This window comes from Chaetura pelagica, unplaced genomic scaffold (assembly GCF_000747805.2).
Source record: "Chaetura pelagica isolate M959 unplaced genomic scaffold, ChaPel_1.0 scaffold356, whole genome shotgun sequence".
In the NCBI taxonomy this organism is placed as follows: Eukaryota; Metazoa; Chordata; class Aves; order Apodiformes; family Apodidae; genus Chaetura; species Chaetura pelagica.
In genome coordinates this window covers 1090730-1111946 of record NW_009953964.1, presented here as the reverse complement: position 1 = coordinate 1111946, position 21217 = coordinate 1090730, and the positions used below count along the sequence as shown (strand labels likewise).

Here is a 21217-nt window from a genome sequence, read left to right as displayed (position 1 = left end):
AAGTTTCTAAACTTTTGAGTAACCACTGATCATTATCAGCCTATCTGAATCGTATATGGAGAATATACAGCTCTTTTCCATAAACCTGATTAAACATAGATATTTACACCATGATACTCTCCACACTAAGGCCTGTTGAGGACATTAGCTGTAAGGCATGTGAAACACCCTACAGGATATCTGACAGCTTTTTCTGAGATCAGAGTTTCTGTTAAACTCTTCCATGACTGGTGGACACTGCAGGTGAGCTAGAGACTGACCTTACTATTGGGAGCACCCGAAATCAAATTCCCATCCTGCACATCAGCTGCCTCCTGCCCACCACCTGGAAGCACCCTGGCAGGGAGGTCATGAGGGTGTGAGTAGTTGTGCCTGAGCTGAGAGCCTTCTTAAGGGCAGTGGAAGATTTAGTTGGTCGAGGTGCACCTCTGGAGCAGGAGCTCAGACATTCCTCATGGAAGAACTGTTTTTTTGTTTCTTTCCTCCCCCCTACAGAATAGCAAACCTGAAAATACAGCTGGCTAAGCTTGACAGTGAGGCCTGGCCTGGCGTGCTGGACTCTGAGCGAGATCGTCTGATCTTAATTAATGAGAAGGAGGAGCTCTTAAAAGAAATGCGATTTATCAGCCCCAGAAAATGGACACGAGGAGATGTGGAAAGACTGGAGACAGAGAGAAGGCGCCTGGAGGAAGACCTTCAGGCTGCTAGAGACACTCAGAGCAAAGCTCTGACAGAGAGGTAGGTTACTGGGCATAGGACAGAGTTCACCTTGTTGGACAAAAGATAATCGGGAGCAAGCAATGATGTTCTGTGGCTGAATGCTGATAGCAGAGTGCCCTTAGACTTGCAGGAGACTGTTTCTACTTAAAAGGTTTCTGAAATCATCTCCCAAGAGAAACCACCTGCAACTCTTTACTCCCCAAGTGGGGAAAGCTTGTTCCTGAAAATGGATCCTCTAGGAGAATGTAAGCAGTGCTCAAAATAGCCCAGTATGATGTTAGTGTACTATAATGTTTCTGTATGCAGCCAGCACCTCACAGCAGCTTCTACAGTTGCAGTCTGGAGCTTGGTAAATGTCAACAGATGGAAATTTAAATTTTAAAAATTTGTTGTTTGTTCCGAGCATCCTTAAATGTGATTCCTGCAGGAACTGGTATTTGACAGGGCTGTGGGAGCTGCATGGAATATCCTGTGAATCTAAACTATCTGGAAAAAATGCCAACTATTCTGCCTAATTTCACTTGTGTTGCAGGGGGAGGTCTCATGGGAATGTGCAGTGAGGATGAATTCTGCATTAGGCATTGCCTACAAGCACTTTACAATCTGGTTGTATCAGTGTGGGTGGCTGTGGCAGTGTTACTTTTAGCTGCAGTCTTTTGAATACATATGGAATAGATGGGCCACATTGGCTCTGGCTCTCTATATTAATTTCTTCTACATGCTCAGTGTCCAGACTACACAGTTCTACAGTCTTTTAATGGTTTTATCATGCTGGAAAAAAGCATATTCTCAGATATTTCAGCTACAGGACATCTACCAGCCTGAAGTATCTGTCATTTGACAAATGTTCCAGTCTTGCTGTAAGAGGAACAATTCAGTTTGTGATTTTTAGGAACATAGTCCTGTTCTAGTATGGCAAAGAAACAGCACATTTCTGGGGAAGGATTTCTTGTCCAGAGGCCTGTTAAGTTGGGGTATGAACACCTGAGTGCCCAGGTGTGGAATAAAACTGAGATGTTGCTAAAGTCCATAATTCATGTAAACCTGTAATGAGATGATTAATTACTAAATTCTGTAAACCTTAGTCATCTGTAGGCCTTACTGAAAGCAAACAAAAGTGCTTGCACCTTTATCAGCGCAGGAAGTATAAGAATGCAGTTGTGTACAGTGAGAAAAATCTGTCAGGCTTTTTTTGAGGCCTGATTATAGGAGCATTTTTTTTTCTAGTATTAGCTGTAATTATTTTCCCTGTTCTGAATATCTGCGAGATTGAGCTCCACATTGTAAGAGTTCTGGAAGTTGATAAACACATATCGTGAGCAAATTCTGCTCCAGGTTATATTGTGTATTCTTACTAACTTTTATAGGATTTCATAGAAAAAATAGAATTCTCCTTTAGTCCTCATTTTAAATAGTAAAATCTGCTTTAGCTCATCTTTTCCTTTTTGCTTCTCTTAGATTGAAGCTAAGTAGCAAAAGAAATCAGCTAGTCCGAGAACTGGAAGAAACCACACGATTGGTTGCAATGCTGCACACCCAGCTGAAAAGGTATGGCACATGTACAGAAGTTGTAGGTGCTCTGACCGCTCTTGGAGTGGCTGCCTTTCCCTGCTAGCAATTTCAGCTCCCCACTGAGAGATCTAAAAGGCCTTTCAGTTATCGTGGTGACTTAAGACCCCTGTGAAGTCAATGGAAAGAGAAGCCTCGAGGATTATACATCCCATTCAGTTTAGATGGATGCTTTAGAACAGAACAAATAACCTGGTGGTGGTGCCTGACAACAGAAGGAGATTGCACAGTCTCTTCTATTTTGGACATATTACATTTAAGTGAATAAGCATAGCTGAGATTTATGGGTTTTTTTTTCTAATGTTTGAATTAGTGAGGCACGTTCAAGGCAGCTGAACATTCACAGCTAGTGAAGTGAACCTTGGAAATGCAACTACACATTAATGTATGAATGTCACAATAATATTTCTCTAATTCCAAGTGTGCTGTTGCTTTGCCTTTCATGTGGTATGTAGAAATGTTTCTGCATTTGTAATGTGGTGTGGTTATTCAGGCTGTAGTTTTGGAAGAGCTTACGATGGCAGTTTCCAGACAAAGGTGTGACTGCAGGCACTAAGACCAAACAAACTGCATTTTTATCTTTTTTTGGTTAGGAAGAGAGTTTGGTGGGATTTTTGTTTGAGGTTTTTCCTGTCAGCGTGTACTGAATTTACTCTGTTTGTAGCTTCTGCTCCACTTGGATTCTGTTTCATTTTGTGAAGATGACACCGAAAAGACTGGAAAGAAATCATAGTGCAAGACTGACATGTAAATAAGCTACCATGGAGGAGAGCTGTCTGTAATGCTCTTATGCAGTGGAAATGCATCATATTTCCATTTCATCTAGCTGATTAGGGATCTTTTGAGGTGACCCAGAAGCATGTGAAACTAATTTCTTCCTAACTATGTGCCCCGTGTTCTTGGCATGCTCCTTCATAAGAATAAGCATTTGTTATTAACCCCATAATGCAAAATGTCTGGCATTCAAAGGTATGCACAAAGAAGCTGAGCTCAGTTTTTTGATAGGACAAAGATGAATTAAAACACCCTCCCTTTTTAGAGTGAAATACTGAAAAGCTGTAAATTTATTAGTCCTCACCAGATCTATAGATACTGCCAAAATACAAAAACATCTATCATTTTTCAGTTATGTTTCCCCCATAGCTTTTTTGAGCAAAGGTGATGCAGTGCATGTCTGCCATACAAATGCAGAAGACATTTTGGGCCAAAATTATACTAAATTCTCCATACTTGCCTTTTTCTCATAAGGTCATGGGCATAGTGATACAAATGCAGCTTCTAGCTTTTCCTTCATAAATAATAAATAAGGATTTATTAGGCTAGTTAACATCCTCCTTGTTTTTCAGTGGGGCAAGTTAAGCCGCATATACCTATGCAGAAATTTTCCAATAACTAACCCATATCTGAAGTGATGGTTAAGGGTCTTTAAACAGTCAGTAACAAGCAAGGTATTTAATATTTGGAGCAGGAGTGTTGATTTAAATGGGATTTCTAAGGATAGTGTATGTTGTAGTTGGTACTGGAGAATTTGTTGGTCTTCTGTGCAGAGAACTGTGTGCTGAGGTCTCTGAGCTTTCACATCTGAACAGACTTCTATTCAGCACCTGCTTAAAATTAATGTTGCTGTCAGTTATGTTCTGAATCGAGATCTCCAGGGATAAATAATTTGTGGGAACTGATTTCACAGCCCAGCCCCAAGTATTTTCCTTTCTCTCCTGGCCCTGCATTCCCTGTTGCAATTTTTCACGCAGGTGAATCCTGCCAGTTTTCTGGTAACTCCTGACTGTTGTCAGCTGTGAGGGCCAGTTCCAGGCAGCCCTGATGCTGCCTTTTGGCTGTTGTTCCAAGATTGAAGCAAATGGAAGATAATTTCCATACGGTCAGACAGTTTGTTACAATAACTTCATCTCCTTGCATGGGCTTTGCTGGTTTTTGTGGTTTGCTTTGGAGATTAACAGGAACCATAGATGTATATTTTTTTCCAGACAGATGTGGTAGGAGAATGTTGTCACTAATTTTAATTGATTTGAAACTATCCGTTTGAGTTGTTTTGGCTAAAGAAGCCCCTTAGGAGGTTGATATGGTGAGTAGAAAATGTGTACAAATTATATGAATTTTCCTGAAAAGTGATCCAGCTTTTCTGGTGGGTAAACTGTGGCTCTGGATTGTTGCGGGGACTAACGTGTCTGGCCTGAGCTAACACAGCAAAATGTACCATGTTGGCTTAGAGATTTGCTGACATTGCAGTGTTTTCCTGAGAAAGCAGGGGATACAGTATAATGGTTTTCTGACTTGTTTTCTTCAGTCTCTCCACCAGCATGCTTTCCCTCTCCTCGAGCAGCAGCCCTGGTTCTCTTGCATCTAGCAGAGGATCTCTTGCCACCTCCAGCCAGGATTCATCCACCTCAGCCAGTTTCACTGATCTCTACTTCGAGCACCTGGAGCAGTTGGAGCAGTTGGACTCAGACTATCAAAGCAAGCTTGACTTGCTCTTAGAAGGAGCCACTGGATTTAGACCATCAGGCTGTATCACCACTATCCATGAAAATGAAGTAGCGAAGACTCGCACCGCAGACACCACCAGTCGCATACAGGCCCTGAGATCATTGTCTGGTACTCCAAAATCCATGACATCCCTATCTCCAAGGTCATCTCTCTCTTCTCCATCTCCACCTTGCTCTCCGCTGGTGATAGACCCACTCATAAGTGGTGATGCCTTTTCAAGCCATATGGATTTTGATGATTCAGAGATAAGTACAAATCTCTCGGAACTCACCTTGAACACTGGGAGTGGCAACTGTAGACTAGAAGAGCCTAGAGCAGGAGATAAACATCTAGGTCAAGGTATGGTAACAAACTATTTGCGTGCACATGCATGCATTGATTTTTTGATGTCGTTTATAAAGCATTGAGAGGGAAGCATTTCAAAAGCTGTGTGTCACCTTGATATCTTTGTGTTGAAAAATGTGTTCAGCTGTGTGTTCTGTCTGGGTTGGTGTTTTAATTGGTACACAAAAAATGCTGCTGATCTGAGGGCTCTTGCTAGACTGATCTAGGTGCATTTCAGGTGTACTTACATGCATAAATTACAGGAATTTCCTGTGCAAATATAAATGATTGTGGTGGGATTCCTGGTTTATTTTGGCACTGAACTAGTCAGAATGTCAGCTAGTGGTTCGAGTCTGGGAGGCACATAGTGCCTTAGTGACAAACTTTTTGGCTGAGCTTTTCTGAAAGGCTGGGAAAGTCATTTAGCTTAATTGTTAACAAATGATAATAAAAATCCTTCCCCACTACCTCAGAATGTATAAGATCTTGCTCTGGTTCCTAGTACATCAGTGGCAATGAATTTATTAACTTCAGCTGAGCAGACATGTTAAGGCTGTGCTAACTTCTGCTGTTTTGAGGGGGATGGTCTCTTAGCAACAAAAACGTGTTTAGATTGTGAGCATGATAAAATAAGACATCTAGAGACAGTGGATGTTCTCATATGTGCATATGGCTTATTGGTGGGTGGGAAGAGTTTGTCCTCTTAAAATGGTGGCTGTGCTGAAGTGGATGGAAAGCAGACAGGGCACTCGGGCTAGGGCCTCTCTGAAGCCCGTGGGACTGTAGTTGGGGTAAGTCCAGTGGAGAGGAGTGAAACATCTGGATTTGTAACTGCAGGGAAGAAGAGTTTCAAAAGCAACATGAACTTGCAAGCTGTAGTTGTATGAACCAGCAGTGCAATTTGTTTCTGTTTTTCATAGGGTTATAAAAGAGCCTATGTGAAGAGAGGGAACTAGCGCCATGTTATCACTGCCTTCCACATTGGGAAGGCTGACATTATTTAAAATACAACAAAAGACAGGAATGCAGATCTTCCCATTTGAGCTACCATTTTCCTGCAAGCAAGAGGTATTATGCATTTCAGTAGGAAACACTAATTATTCTTTTTAGAACTGGGCACTGATTAGTGTTAACCTTTTAGCTCTTCAAGATTTGTCAAGGCTGTTAAAGTGAAAGCTCAGGTGTTAAGCAGATTAAGTGATTATTGCTGTTAGCCAGTCAGCAGACAAAATAATCACCATAAGTAGTTTATTTCAGGGTAATAACGAGATGAGATTTTACTCCTCAGGCATTTTTTGGGGGGGGTTCAGTGTAACACTTGAAACACGGAGGCTGGATCTGGGGTGGTCAGTGCTTGGCCTCATGGGCAAAGCATGCTCACGTGTTCCTGTAAGTAGAACAGTCTCATCTATATATCTGAGGGATTTGCTTTTCTTTTTCTGTTAGAACAGAACCTCTGCTACCTTTGAGGCTAAAAAAGGTTCCTCTCTCACTTGAGGGCTACCTGAGTAATTTATATGAAACTAGTAGCAAAACCTGGAATCTGGAAGTCTGGCATTCTCTGAGGAAGTGGTGTGGATGTGAGGACAGTGCTTGACATGGCCCTTCAAGGCCTCGTCATGGTGTGTCCAGGAGAGCCCATGAAAAGGAAAACATCAGGAAGTGAACAGCAAACTTAAAATTCTTGATATGAGTTAAAAAAAAGGTGCAAAAACATAGGAAGTGTGATCTGCCTGTTTTGAAATACAGAAGAGAGCTGAGTCAGTTCTGAACTCTCCCATAAACTTTGTTTTTACTGGGATACCTCTTTCAAAACTTCTGGCTTAAAACCAGAAGTCCAAATTTTGTGTTAATTTGCCACATGAAAGTTACAAGTTCAGTGTGTGTGTGTGTTAGACTTTCAGGGCTGAACTTCCAAGTCATTTGCAAAAAGTCAGGTACAGGATGGCTGCATGATTAATCCTTTTCTGGGAACAGTTCATCTTTATTAGGTGTACACTTCAGCATTCTGCTATACAAACAGATACCCACATCACTGCTGGGTTTTGTGCAGTCTGCATCCATGCCCCTTCACCTCAGGGTGTTCTGATGGACTGGTCAAATGTGAAGGCTTTCTGGGTTCAAATGACTAGATGGTATTGGTAATTGAAGGAGAAAGAGTTTAAGAGTGTGGAGACCAACCTGCCTTGTCCTTCCCAGTGAGCAAGCCTCATGCAAAGGGATTCCTGGAGTGGTGTGTAAAACTCAACCAACTTGATCTAGAAAGCCAGCCAGCAGGGAAGAAATGATTTTCATATTAGAACCAGAGAGCAGCACTGGGGAAAAAAGAAACATAGTTTTAACCCTGCCCACATAGCTCCAGCATAGCCTGTGGCCCAGAGTGCAGCAGGGGCCAGGCCCTCACACGTAGCAGGTGGGGAGGATGGATTAAACTGTGAATGCCAATATTAGGGGGATCCATTTGTTTCAGTTAATGACTAGTCTGTTGTGTTGCAGATGGTAACTTTTAGTCATCTGGTTTGGCCTATGGAGAAAAGGTCTGGACATTTATTTCTGTCCAGCAGTTCCATGGGAATACTGAGATGAAAACTGCCATTCAGTGGTGGTGTCAAAAATACATGGATAAATGGGTCCAAACTGCACATGTGCAGTCAATGTTTTGGTGTTACCTGTGGCACCCTCTACTGTTGGTTGTCGAACAAGTCCTTATATTATTCCATAACCCTGTGCTGTGCTTTCACATTTTTGCACCATTGTTTTTTCAAAGCTGTTTTTAATTCTCAAAGTGACTTTTTAAGACTGCAAAAAAAACCCCAGGCAAACAAAAACCAAACAAAAAAAACCAAACCACAAAACCAAACCACAAACAAAAAAACCTCAACAACCAAAAAACAAAACCCAAACAGAAAAAAACAACTCCTGGAGCAGGTCTTCCAAAGCCCTGACGGGGAGGGAGAGCTAAGAGCTGGCTATGTCCTTAGTCACCTTGGCAGACAGTTCTCCAGACTCTCAACTGAAGCATATCTCTGCAGAAGGGTGATGGTTCAAGTGAAAAGGTGTGGAATTTGGAGGTTTCCAGGGGTCTTTCTCTGTTTTGTAGCCCAAGAAATCTATGTAAGATAACACCTCTGTGCAAAACTTCTGGCTTCACTTTCCTCTGTTTCTCTTCCCTATATCCTTTTTCTGTTATTTTAAAACCTTTCTCTCCATATTTAACTAGTTAACCTTATCTCTCTGGACCTACCTTCTGTCCTATGTACACTAACCTTTTGGGTTTAGGGATAGGCAGGTGGTGATCTTTCGCTGTTCCCCATCCTTGAAGCTAAACTAGGTATAAGCTCTCCAGGCATTAGATACCCCTCCACATAACCCATACCTGGCCAGACCTTGGTCTGTAGTGTTTGCCCAGCCTGCTACTCACTGGGCAGCTGGGACCAGAAGGCATACTACTTGCTTAAGGGTGGCTTGCAGTAGGAGTTGCTTCATTGGCTCATATTTATGATTTCACTAGAATTTAGAAGTTGTTCTTCTGCACATGTTCTTGCCCATCTTTCCACAGGTACCTCCCTGCTGGGGCTGGCCTGTTGTAATAGACTGGGCACAATGGGGGTGTAACCTCAGCCTGTGGTTAAACTACTGCAGGACCCAAGTATTCAGTGGGCATTGACTGTGCAGTGAAGCCCTGCTCTCACCTCCACCATGCAGGCTGTTCCTCTGGTTGCCCAGGGGCCTCTTGTTGCCCAGGGCAGTTGGGCATGTTCCTGAAGCACTAACTTGATGGTGGCTGTTGAGCACAGCCTGCCCTACCTGTGTCCTCTCCATCTGCAGAAACGTGCTGTTGCTTAACAATGCTTTGGTGGGGGGAAAAAAAGGCAATTCAAGGGGAGGATAAGAAAAAAAGCTGCTCCTAATCCAGACAGTTTTCATTAACACCTGTTTTTGCTTTTCCTCTGTGCTTTTCTGATAGGTATAAATACAGCTGGAGGGACGACACTGAAGGTGGCGTGTGTGTCCGCTGCAGTGTCTGATGAATCTGTTGCTGGAGATAGCGGGGTGTATGAGGCGACTGTCCAAAGGTAGACACCAGATCTCTCCCTAGGAAGAAGCCAATGACTCCACCTTGCACACAGGAGTCAGCTGGAATATTGCTGGCTAGGAACCATTTTGTAATTCGGTAGCTGAATTCTCAATCTTGGATTTCTTAATGTTTCTGAAAAAAACCTTATGGGCAGGTTGAATTTGATGATCAAAATGGCCTGTGCTTCCCATAGTAGAAGTAGCTGAAAGCAAGCTGAGACAAGTGCTTGAGCAGCTGGTCTGTTTGTGAAGGTTCTGGTAAGCTGTGATGGCTGCTGTGATGGGGGTAGCGGAGCCATCTGGCAGGTGTGAAGTTCCCCTCCTGTCAGTCAGCCCTTCTGGTGTCAATGACAGCCCTCAGTCAGCCTGAGAGGACTTTGGGATGTTTAAGGAAGACAGCAGAAGCACATTGAACTGCCTCATGGATGTGTATGTGCTGCAGTGCAGTTCTAGAGTGCTTGGGTCCAGGAGGTGATGCCTGCAGGACTTCTCCCCCTAAGTGCAGAGCTTATAGCCAGAGCTGGGCCTCACTGCTCTAGCTGGGTTTCTGGACTTCCCTTGCTGCTTGCTAAAGTTACCTGAGGTAGTCTGACAAAAAGTTCACTGGAAAGTACTGATCTTATTGATGCCTGGCTTGGCTGCACCTAACGTGTGGTTTTCTACTGGTTTTATTAGCATTGAGATGAATTATGAGGTCATTTGTTGCAAGAAACAACTGTAGGGGTGAAAAATTGCTCCTCTCATATTCTTCCCCTTCCTTCATTATCTTCATTAATTCTCTAGATAAATGAGTAATTTCTTATGTTTACAGCATTAATCACATTGACAAGAAAGTGCAGTGCTCCTGTAACATAGGCCTGGGCTCAAGCTCAGATAGTTGGGTGTCTTAGAGCCTCTGTGTCCCCTCAGTGGGAGAGGGGAGGAGGGATAGTGTGTGACAGTTATAGAAAGTGTCCCATGCACACTTGCATGTTTGCTGTTTGGGTTGTTGACTTACCAGCCTTTGCAATGCCTACAGTGTCACATTGATGCCTGGGATAAGTGGTGAGTTAGGATGAGCAATATGTTTGTCCTCTGTAGCTGAAATGTAATGAAATGCAAGGGAGTGCTAAGTAATATGGCAAATACTTAGAAAAATGTTAATCCTGTTTTCATGTGCTACAGGATAGCCTCTGCTCTGAGTCAGCTAGACAATGACTGTAGTTTTGGGGACTTCCAGTGCATAAAGCTTTGGAGGAGGAGTACATTGGGAGGGAAATGATGCAGGTAGCTGTTTCAAGGAAGACCAGTCAGTGTACTCTGTCACTTCTAATGTGCTTAGGGCAGTTTGAATGCTTGAAGAAACAAAGGAATGTCTTAAATCTAATAAAACTTGAGAGTTTTTGCTGTCATGATGCAGGACAGGATTGCAGTTGTTAAGTCTTATTTCTATTGCTGGGCAGTCAGCTGTATTTACTGAAAGCCAGAAATCCAGAAACCCTTTAAAAATCCCCCACTGCCTTATTTTTGCAGTCTTTTGTGTGGCTTTTTTTGGCAGTGAAGGCGAAAGGCATATGACTTTCTGCTGATAAGCACTGTAATACATACCTGTAAGGTTGATTGCACTTCTTAAATGGGCTTCCTTTTAGCTGCTAATTTTACAAAGTCCATACACCCAACCCCTGAATGGAAGGGAAAACTTGTATCACCTAAATGCTAGCACTTCAGTGAGAGGCAAAGCAAGTCCTTAGTTGTCTTTGCTTTCTTTCAGACCATGTGTGTCAGAAGTGATGGTGTTTGACAGTGATGATACAGAAACAGTTGGGACAGCTAAAGTGCAAATTGCAATGAGGTAAGTGCTACACAGTTTTACTGGATTTTCTTTCCAGGGAAATAAATAAATAAATATGGAATTTAAAAGGTAGTGCTTTCTGTGCTATTTTTTATCCTGTTCATCCTATGCTATTAGTATTAACTAATGCCCTCCTTGTTGTGTAATTGAGAATTACACTCAACCCCAGGAGGTTCTTGGCCCAGTTACCCTGTTTCATGTCAGTGGAAATCAGCTGTGTGGTATGAGGGGGCAAACCAGCACAGACAGTGCTGAGCTGGAGAAAGACTTTTGCTGGCTTGCAGCCTCCTTTAGTGTGCAGCTTGTGGGGGAAAACCTACTGAGAGTAAATGACAATCATAATCATTGACCACTCTGAATCCCACAAGCAGTGGGTAAGGTGTAAGAAGGTCACCAGAGGCATCTTCCTTTAATGATTTAGTGGAAGCTTATTTATGATTTGAGGAAGAAAGTGCAAAACTCTCCTGTCATGACAATTGACAGAAAATTATGGTTACCCATAATACATTCACTGTTGTATTTCAGGTATTTCTAATTGTAACTTTATTTATCTAAGGCCTTTCAAAAGGTTTTGGTTACAGTGCAGCAATTTAGCTAGACCTCTGGAGTAGCAACGTGTATTAAGTCAGATCTGTAGCCCATTGTGTCTGAATTCCTAAGTTCTGGATGTTCTGGACTGGTCTAAGTTCTGCTTGTTCTGGTAGCAAAACCTCATGTAATAAGAAACTGCTTTTGTTTTAAACTGTAGGCAAGCCATGGTCCCCTTATAGTTTTGTCTTGTTTGTGAAGTATTAATGTTGATTGTTTGAGTTAATGAAACATGGAATTCTCATTCATGGAGCCCAGGGCAGACTTCTCTAGTAATAATGGCTTTTTTGTGTCTTTCCAATACAGATATGATGACAAAAATAAACAATTTGCCATCCTGGTCATCCAGCTGAGTAATGTTGCAGCACTGCTGTTACAACAAGATCAAAAAGTGTAAGTGACTGAAATAAACACACTTGGAGAAAGTACTTGTATTAGATTCCAGTGGGAATTAAATAGATGTTGGGGTTTTGTTTTTTCATACTCTTAAAAATTTACCCTTTTTGAAATCCTTCTGCACTTTATCTATGGCAACATTTATGTGCTATTAAACCCACAGGCTGAAATAAAGTGCAGTGTTTTCCTCAAAAGTCTGTATTTGCTGGGAAAAGACTTGCCTGGAGTTAGCTCTAGCTAGCAAATTTCTTCACTGTAGCAGTGCCCAGAGGAAGTGGATTGACCAGAGAGGGGACATTTGTTCTGCTGCAGAGCTCACCTTTGGACACCTGCATGAAGGCAGGTGTGGGAAACATACAGCTTCTTTTAGACTTGTGTGAGGAACGAGCTTTTTAAATTCAGCTGAGTACTGAACAAGCTGGCAAAACTTTGATTCATTTTTGTGTAGGTGTTTCTGTCTCCTAATGAGTACGTTAGCAGCGTGACAGGTTGCACAGACATAAGCCACCCTGTGAACATAATCCCAGGATGTCTGATTTCAGGATTCAGAAAGGTGACTAACAGCAACTCACACCACTTCATGCCTGATGTTGTGACAAGATATTTCTTTTTTCTTGGTTGACTGATGCTCCAAAGAACAGAGTAGTGCAGTCATGTCCACAGTGCTCAGGATGAATTTCACTGGTAGCTTTATGGAGCTGTTGCGGTGCAGGGACCTGCAGACTGGGAGGGTAGTGCTGATGGCAACACTTTTTTCACCAGGAGCATTCGTGTGGCTGTCCTGCCCTGCTCAGAAAGCACGAGCTGCTTGTTCCGCACGCGGCCGGCGGAAGCTGCGGACAATCTTGTCTACAATGAGCTGTTCTGGGTTTCCATCTCTCACCCCGCCTTGCGCCACAAGACTTTGAGAGTCGATGTTTGCACTGTAGATAAGTCTCACCTCGAGGAATGTTTGGTTAGTATTAATCTCTGTTTTAATATCTTTGTGTTCGTTTCCTCTTTTTAATTATGGAAAATTTGAAGCTCCAAAGGGTGGTCATTTCTGTGGAAGTCTTCTTGGGAATCCTTAGCTTTATGATCTCTCCCAGGTAGTGCTTGGCAATAACAGCTGTGATCAGGGAAAAAAATCTCTTTGATCAATATTTTGTTGCAGAACTACTGGTGACTTTGTCAGCCTACTAGATTTCCCTGCTACCTGTTTCTCATGAATCCCTACCTATTTTGCTTCCTTTTGGAAACATACTGTTAGGTAATTTAGAATGGGTTTGCAGGAATTTGGAAGCCACTGTAGAAGACTAATAATCTCTAAAGGACTTTTTTTGAAACCCACTATTAATCTACACTATTGAAATCCACATGAGTATAGTTTTTTGAGTGCTAGTAGTACCATAGCCAGCTGCTCCCTATTGTTAGAAGAGCTTTTTTTGTTGCTCAGTGTTACCTGAGCAAGCTGATTTTAATAGAACTATTTCTGGAGTGTTGTACTCCAGAACATGAGTAGATGTGTGGAGCTGGGACATAAGCAGCCCTTAAGCTACAGAAACGTTGGAGGTGTGCTCAGCATGCAGTCTGCTGGACTGGGCTGGTGAAATGGAGTCCACTCAGACGTGGATTAAAGACATTGCTGATCAGTTTTACTTTGGTTTTGAATATGTCAGGATGTGAACTAAATGTAACACAGTAAAAAATGTTAAGGCAGATGATGAGGAATGGAATGTAAAAAGGAATATACAAACTCCTTTGGTCTCAGGCAGTGTTTTTTCTCAGCCTTGCAAATATCTTGAAAGAGACTCTGCGTCTCCTGTTCCTTTTTCTTTTCCTTTGAAGATCTGGCTGCAATTTCTCCTAGCTGTTCATATTTCTGGAGCTGCAGTGAAACACTTGCTACTTGGGTTGGAAGCTGTAGACAGTGTTAAAAATAATTAAACATGAAGGACTGAAATGGGGTCCTGAAATGGGGATAAAGAGGGTGATTTTTATTTTTGTCAAACTTGCTGAAGTCAAGTAGCCCTGGATTTTCACTCTCATTTCTCCTTGGTAGTTCATTTTAGTATTACACTTAGACTGTGTTTTTTCTCTCAACAGGGTGGAGCACAAATTAGTCTTGCTGAAATATGTAGATCTGGAGAGAAATCAACCCGTTGGTATAATCTCCTTAGTTATAAGTATCTGCAGAAGCAAAACAGGAAAAGTAAACAAGGAAACACTCACTCTGAAGTAGCCTGCACTGAGAAAACAGTAAGAACAACTGCTTACATCAAACAAATCTCTTCTAAACAGTACTAATGAGAGGGTTCATGTGGCTGAAGGGCTGTTACAGTAGATGTGATGTATAAGTGAAAGCTGGTTTATGTTTATAACTTGAAAATGCCATTAAGTGCAGAAAAATAACATGTTGATTACAGATATGCCCATATCCTGGGCATCTGCTCCTCAAGAAGCTGAGGGATGTGATATGTGGTCTAGTGTAAGTGATATGTGAACTCTTGCCTTTTCTTCCCACTGGATCCTGCTGCACTGAACTTGCTGAGTGAGCCAAGAGACAGCCTTACCTGTGCAGCAGAGTGACACGCAGTGTGCACACCTGCAGAGGGTCACTGGGGTGGTGGCTGGGTGGGCTCACACAGGCTTGAGCCAGCACTGTGTGTGCAGTGGGCTGCTTCAGTAGTGCTGGGGCAGAGACTGCAACTCTCCTGACTCTAGAGGAAAGCTGGCTGGGGGTGTTCTGACCTGAAGGGCTGGGAGCTTTGCAGTTTGTCAGAGTCTTATCTTCATGAGAAGTCTCTTGCTCTCCTCAGGACTCTGTCTCAGCACTCTTGGAGCAGACTGCTGTTGAACTGGAAGCTGTGGAGAAGAAACTGGAAGAAAGCAGAAGCACTTTAACTAGTGGAGAGAGCTGGTAGGTGGCATCCCAGCATCCTAGCATTGTGGGATGATCAGGGTGCTTGGGGATTCATGTGCAAATAAAAAAAAAAGAGATGATACAGAGCTGTGGGAAAATGCCTCTATCTCTTTCTGGTTTTGTGAAAAATCCTGTTTCTTCAGTTCTGGAGATTGTGCTTGGGAAATGAGACCAAAGCTGATAAATAATCAATAGCACTATACTAATTTTGTTACTTGTTCTGTGGATGTCCCTGAGAGCTCCACTGTATGGAGCAAGGCTGTGCTTGAGTATTAATTTTGGCTGCTGTTTGCAGATTTTATTAATGAAGCTCAACATTTGAAATAAAAAGCAAGCCTGACCAGTGGGTTTGACAGAGAAGTTAGCTGTGAGTTCAAAGCAGCTGGAAAGGATCAATGCTTCAATATTGTCCAGCATCACTTTTAAAACTAAGATTAATGGCATCCTGAGAGCTCCCCTTAAGATGTCCTCACCTTAAGCTCACATGGCTGAGCCCTCAGCTTGCTTCTTTTGAAGCAAGATCAGTGTGAAGTTCTGGCTGCAAGAGGAAACCAGAGTGTTGTCCACAATAGGCCAGTTCAATAACAAAGCTGTTCCTAACAGGCCAGACAAAGAGTCTGTTCCTGACCAGGAGGAACAGGATGAGATCAGTGAAAATGAAGCAGAGGAGGAGGAAGAATTCTGTGCTGGAAAATCGCTGTGGGAGACAGAGGAAAACCTGAATTCCCAGCTGCACATGGAAATAGCAGTGAAGGTAAATTCAGGGGCCTTTGGAACAGAAACATGAGTTAAACTTCCCATTGCTCAGCTGACTGGATTGCTGTTGAGCTGAGCAAAGCTACAGCAGTTATTTGGATCAATATTATTTTAAATCTTAAATATTTGATGTTTAAATGTTTATTAGCCAGAAATCTTTGTAAATAACTCTACGTGACCATTTAGTCACACAGGTAATACAGCATCATTTCATGTCTTCTTTTTGCTGCTCATGAAAACAGTTTTCATTAATGTTCCTGTGGCTTTGGGGCTTGTTTAATTCTGAGTCTGGTTGTGGTCTTAACAAACATGTGCATGCACATCCAGTGATTGGGATCTTCACTGCAGTGCACAGCAAGTAAGGGAATGGGCTTTAAAATCATCCCTCTGTTCTGTGTGAGCAGAGTTGGCCAGGTCACACTGCAGCAGTGGATCAGCAGGCAGATCTGGCTGGAATCAGCCCTGTCCTACAGTGACCAAGGGGTGCGGGGCCCTTCGGGAGGGACACAGTGTGGAAGCAACTGAGTTCAGAGTGAAGTGTTGGGACGCCCTGCATGAAAAGGGCTGGAGAGTGTCTGGTTTTGAATGCAGTGCCTCTGGGACTGAAAGCAGAGATGTGTCCCAGGGGGCTGTCAGCCTGGCTGTGTGCCACTGGTGAGGTGGCAGGGGGGTGTTTACACAGCAGGTCTGTCTTGCAGGTGGATAAAGAGACCAACACCGAGAGCCTCACACAGTCTGCTACTGTGGTTCGTCCCAAGGACAAGAGAGCAGCAAATCCACCCCAGAGCCAGTTTGTCAGAGGTAGCACTATCATCCGCTCCAAAACCTTCTCACCAGGACCACAGAGTCAGTACGTGTGTCGGGTAAGGAGGATTCAACATGGGACTGTAAATGCTGTTTTTCATTAGTGAATACGTGTTCACTTAGTCTGAATTTTTCAGAGAGGCTTGACGTTGCTTTCTGCTCTCCCTCTTTGACTTCAATTGTCTCACCCCCTAGGCAGTGTCCTTCCTTGGAACTAAGTGTAACTTGTAAGCACAAGTGTATGAAGTATGTATGTGCACAAATGTTTGGGGTACATGCAGTGTGCTGAGATGCCCACACTAACCTGGAAGGGCTACTGTGAGACAGTGATGAATAAGCTGCAGATCAAACCCTTTTCCTGTTGCATTAAGACTGTTCTGTGCTAACTTGAACTGAGTTAGCTGTGTCCACCTGACATTATATGAGATGAACATGAGAGCTTGATAGAAATGGGAAGTACCTGATATTGTCATCAGAATAATGGTGGAAGCTTGAGTGTCTCCAGTGTGCTTTGTCTGATGGTTACTGGACAGGCCACAGAATGGCTCAGGATGTCACTTCCACTGCTTTGAAATGTTTGTGCACAGTTATTTCCTGGATTGAGGGTCAGTCTAAACTATAAATAACTCATCTTTTAAATTGAATTGGCAAACAAGCAGGCACTGTGTTTAATCACGCATGACCTGTCCTGAGCGGGCAGGCGCTTGGTGCCAGCGGGGCTGACATGCAGGTTTCTGCGGTGCAGGGGCAGGTGCTGCCCTAGAATCAAACCTTATTTAATTGGCAGCAGTGGCCTGTGCCTGGGTGGCAGAGGTGCTGTGTCCCAGCACATGCAGGTCCCATACGCCTGTTCTCCCCCACGCCCAGCTTGGGAAGGAACTGAGAAGGGAATTAAATCCTGAGTTGAGCTCTTTTTGGAGTCTAGAGTCCATTAGAAAAGAAGGCAGGCTGTGTATGTGTAACATGACAGCTCTGAAGTTGAGAAACCCAGGGGGACAGCTTACAGCTAAACTTACCCCTTCCACCACTAGCTTAAAAAACAGGTGATTGACGAAAAAGAGAAAGATCTAATAAAACAATCCCATGTTTTAGAGACATTAGGAAAGAGTGATTAATTTTTTTCTTTATTACTTAAAGCTTATTTTTCTAGGCTATTTTGGCCAGCCTAGTTACTTGCACAGGAGAAGGGTAGATTTTCATTTTATACCCTAACTTACTGGGTTTTTTTCCATGCAGTCTGTTCCCAAAAAGGGACATAGTTCAAGGCTTGTGGCAGGATCTGGCCATGCCAGACGGATTGCATGTTGTGTACTCGGATGGGGGTGGCAGTTGACATAGAACCTCATAGTTCTCTTACATCACTTACAGAGCCCCCTGATCTGGCTAATAACGTGGTTATACACTGCTTGTATTTAATTTGTGAGAACTATGTGTTTTTTTACTTCTGTTTTCAGCTGAATCGCAGCGACAGCGACAGTTCAACCCTCTCCAAAAAGCCCCCTTTCATTCGCAACGCGATGGAGAGACGGAGCGTCCGAGTGAAACGGGTAAAAACAGCAACACTTCTGCTTTCCTCCAGCACAGACACTTTGTAAAAACCAGGACGCTGTTTTAGAGGAAGAATTGGCAAACATTAATCAATTGCCACCGCTTTTCTTTGTGTGTGGGAAGTCCCTCAAGGCTGCTTTTCCTTGATACATCAGAATGTGACAGGAATGTTTTAAGTTGGAGCTCGTTTAGAACAATCCATTGAGGAGGGTGGTTCCTGGTGATTTCCATCTTGCCAGAGCAGAAGCAGCACAAACAGTTTTTCTGTGTTTATTGTTGTGGGATTCTTAAGTCCTTATAATAAATGTGAGGAACTGGGGAAGAGAATGATGTCTCAGATGCTCAGGTGACCCTGTTGGAGTGGCTTACAATGAAACTCTGTGCCCATTGTGTTGGCAATCACTGAAATTCCCCCAGGATACCAATGCTGAGGTCCTAAGGAGATGGTTTTCTTGACACAGCTTGTGTTTGAAACTAGCAGAAGGTAACATTATATGTTACTGGGAAAACCAAAAGTTTTTCTGCTGCATTTTGGATTCCTCTGAAGATGAGGCATGTTGAACTGAAGAGCAAGGTGTGCAAGCAGGACTTGTTGCACTTGGAAACACCAAAATCAAAAGGCTTCTCTTACAAGACTTGCTTCAGTTTGTCTTGAGATGAATTGGAAAGCAAGACGAGTAGAGATGCTCTGTGCAGAGAGAAGTGTTGGAGAAATGGGTCTCACGATGCATTTGGCCCTTTGTGGGGGAGTGGTTGGGACAGTTTCCATCACTGTGTTCATGCACCCCTTCTTTTCTAGCCCTCAGTCAAGTCCTTGGGCACAGAGCGTCTCATCCGCACTTCACTAGACCTGGAGCTGGACCTGCAAGCCTCAAAAACGTGGCACGATCGGCTGGTTCAGGAGATCTCGGTGCTGAAGGAGCTGAAGGAGCAGCTGGAACAAGCTCAAAGTCAGGGTGAAAAGGAGCTGCCCCAGTGGGTGAAGGATGACGAGAGGTTTCGCCTGCTGCTGAGGCTGGTGGAAAAACGAGTGAGTAACGCCTGCCTGTGGGCTTGGCCCTGGTGAGGTGAGAAGCTGTTGGGCAGCCAGGAGATGCACTTAGCACTGCAGTCACTCCTGTCCTCTGCTCAGGACTCCATCAAGCACAGGATTGATGAAGGAAGCTTCAGTCCTTGAGTGTCTGTCCTGGCTGCCCTCAGGCATGGCATTTGCAAACTGCAGAGCCTCTGCCTGCCTTCCCACAGGGGTGAGGGTCAGTGGGGTGGCAGTCGTGGCACTTGCTGCTTCTAGGAGAAATAATGGCTGCATGAGACTTGTGCATGGGTTGTACTTGGCTTTGGAGTAGGACCTTAGGCATGTGAAGTGATAAGTCAGGTGATAGCAGACTTTCTGGCTTTAAGAGCTTGTGAACTGCAGGGCAGGGATGCAGAGGAGACAGAACTCATCACCAGTCATTTCAACAAACCATTTTTTTATTTGCTTTTATGAAAGTTGTCTTTCATAGCATTATCACTTTTTCTGGAGAGGGTTTTAAAAAAACCATGAGCTTTAAAAGGAATGTATTTACAGATAAGGTAGGTAAAGCTTCAGGAATAAGCCTGGGAAGGTGGTAAGTGAGGTCATTTCCAGAGTCAGCAGCTTCCAAACCCCTTAGACCCGCAGCTGAAATACTGCTCTGTTTGGAGATTAGTTGGAATAAAATGATTCCTCCTGCAGACACAAAGACCTCTTCCGTGATTTGTTTAGGTGGAAAAAACTGAACACAAGTGTGAGCTGAAGGCTGATAAAATGATGAGAGCTGCTGCCAAGGATGTCCACAGGCTGCGGGGACAGAGTCGGAAGGAGCCTCTGGAAGTGCAGTCGTTCAGGTGATTACAGGACATGGGTCAGGGGAGGGGAAATCCACTGCTACCTTGTTTTTTCTGTGGATGACTAAGGTGCTGCTGAGGAAAGCTATTCTTTGTACTTAACTGTTCTGCTTAAACAGAACCTTCTGGATTTTATATCCACATATATTTCCCTGAGAGTCAGGGAAACCAGCTGCAGCACTGCAGCCACAGTATTCCAAACCATTCCCTGCCTGGCAACAAATTCCCAACTCCTTTGTTTAATACAGAAGCAGCCCTTTGCTTCCCCAAGTAACATGCCTAGAAAGCCAAAAACCCAAGCCTTTCTGAAATGGCTTCTTGACAAGATCAGTTATGTGAGTTGAGCTGTAAGGATGCCTGCTGTCTGATGTGTAAGTAAGAGGTGCGAGGATGTGCTGCTGCTCCGTGTGGTGACAGCTGGTGGGATAAATTCTTAGGCAGATGATGGACATTTCTGGCAAGGCTTCTGTTGCATTAACCAACTGATCATCTCTTTTTTTAGAGAGAAAATGGCATTTTTCACACGGCCCAGGATAAACATTCCAACGCTCTCTGCGGATGACGTGTGATCACCATAAAGTATTTACTTTCCAGACAGTTCTACAAATGCAGTTTGGGTTTTGAAGTTATTTATGTGGTATTATGAAGGTACCAAGAAATTTGTATATTAGAGCTTTTTGTCAGTATGTGGATGTTTTAGAGATTTTTAGGTTAAAGTTCTATCATCACAGAAACCAGCATTAAAGTGATAAGATTGTATAGTTTGTATATTTAGGAATGTATTTTTTGGGAAATAGAATTTTAAATAAGAACAAACGCAGCGTAAGGTGCTGTTATTCTTAAAATAATGCTGTTTAGCCTTTTTTTTTGTACAGCTCAACCTTTTAGAGGTTTTACTGCAATAAAACAAATCTGAAGGAACCTCACCCTGCCCACCCTGATGTTCTGCGTCGGACTCTCCTCCCAGTGACGTGTTCTGTGCCCTGTGGGGGAACGCAGGGAGCCAAGTTTTGCCTCCCGAGTGCTGTGAACGAGTTCTCTGTGAGCTGTGAAGTGGGTTTTTTTTTCGTGTGTGTGTTTCCTGCCAGGTGATAGGACGTGGGTGTGTGAAGTTCCGGGATCCTTGCACTTTTTTAACACTTGGAACAACCGCGGCTCCTTGTCTGTCGTGGGGGGTGACGGGGGAGCCCGTTGACACCACTGCTGTGGGGGGAGGGCTGCATCCTGGGGCTGGGTTGGCTTATTTTCCAATAAAGTGACCTTTCTGGACACACCTGCTGTGGATCTTCCTCAATCCGGGAATAGGGATGGGGGGGGTGGTCCTCCCC

General features: G+C 43.5%; 1 protein-coding gene across 1 annotated transcript in view; it reads left to right on the top strand.

Moving 5' to 3' along the window:
* WWC1 (WW and C2 domain containing 1) overlaps positions 1-21096 on the top strand; it is a 37109-nt gene extending 16013 nt beyond the window's left edge. Inside the window, exons 8-22 of the mRNA XM_010001944.1 lie at positions 496-738; positions 2179-2268; positions 4595-5133; positions 9086-9194; positions 10946-11026; positions 11921-12007; positions 12773-12965; positions 14096-14248; positions 14809-14909; positions 15516-15666; positions 16367-16531; positions 17927-18019; positions 18820-19050; positions 19768-19889; positions 20392-21096. Coding sequence (XP_010000246.1) covers positions 496-738; positions 2179-2268; positions 4595-5133; positions 9086-9194; positions 10946-11026; positions 11921-12007; positions 12773-12965; positions 14096-14248; positions 14809-14909; positions 15516-15666; positions 16367-16531; positions 17927-18019; positions 18820-19050; positions 19768-19889; positions 20392-20458 — 2425 coding nt within the window. The 3' untranslated portion in view covers positions 20459-21096. The remainder of the gene's footprint in view (positions 1-495; positions 739-2178; positions 2269-4594; positions 5134-9085; positions 9195-10945; positions 11027-11920; positions 12008-12772; positions 12966-14095; positions 14249-14808; positions 14910-15515; positions 15667-16366; positions 16532-17926; positions 18020-18819; positions 19051-19767; positions 19890-20391) is intronic.
* The last annotated feature ends 121 nt before the right edge of the window (positions 21097-21217 follow it).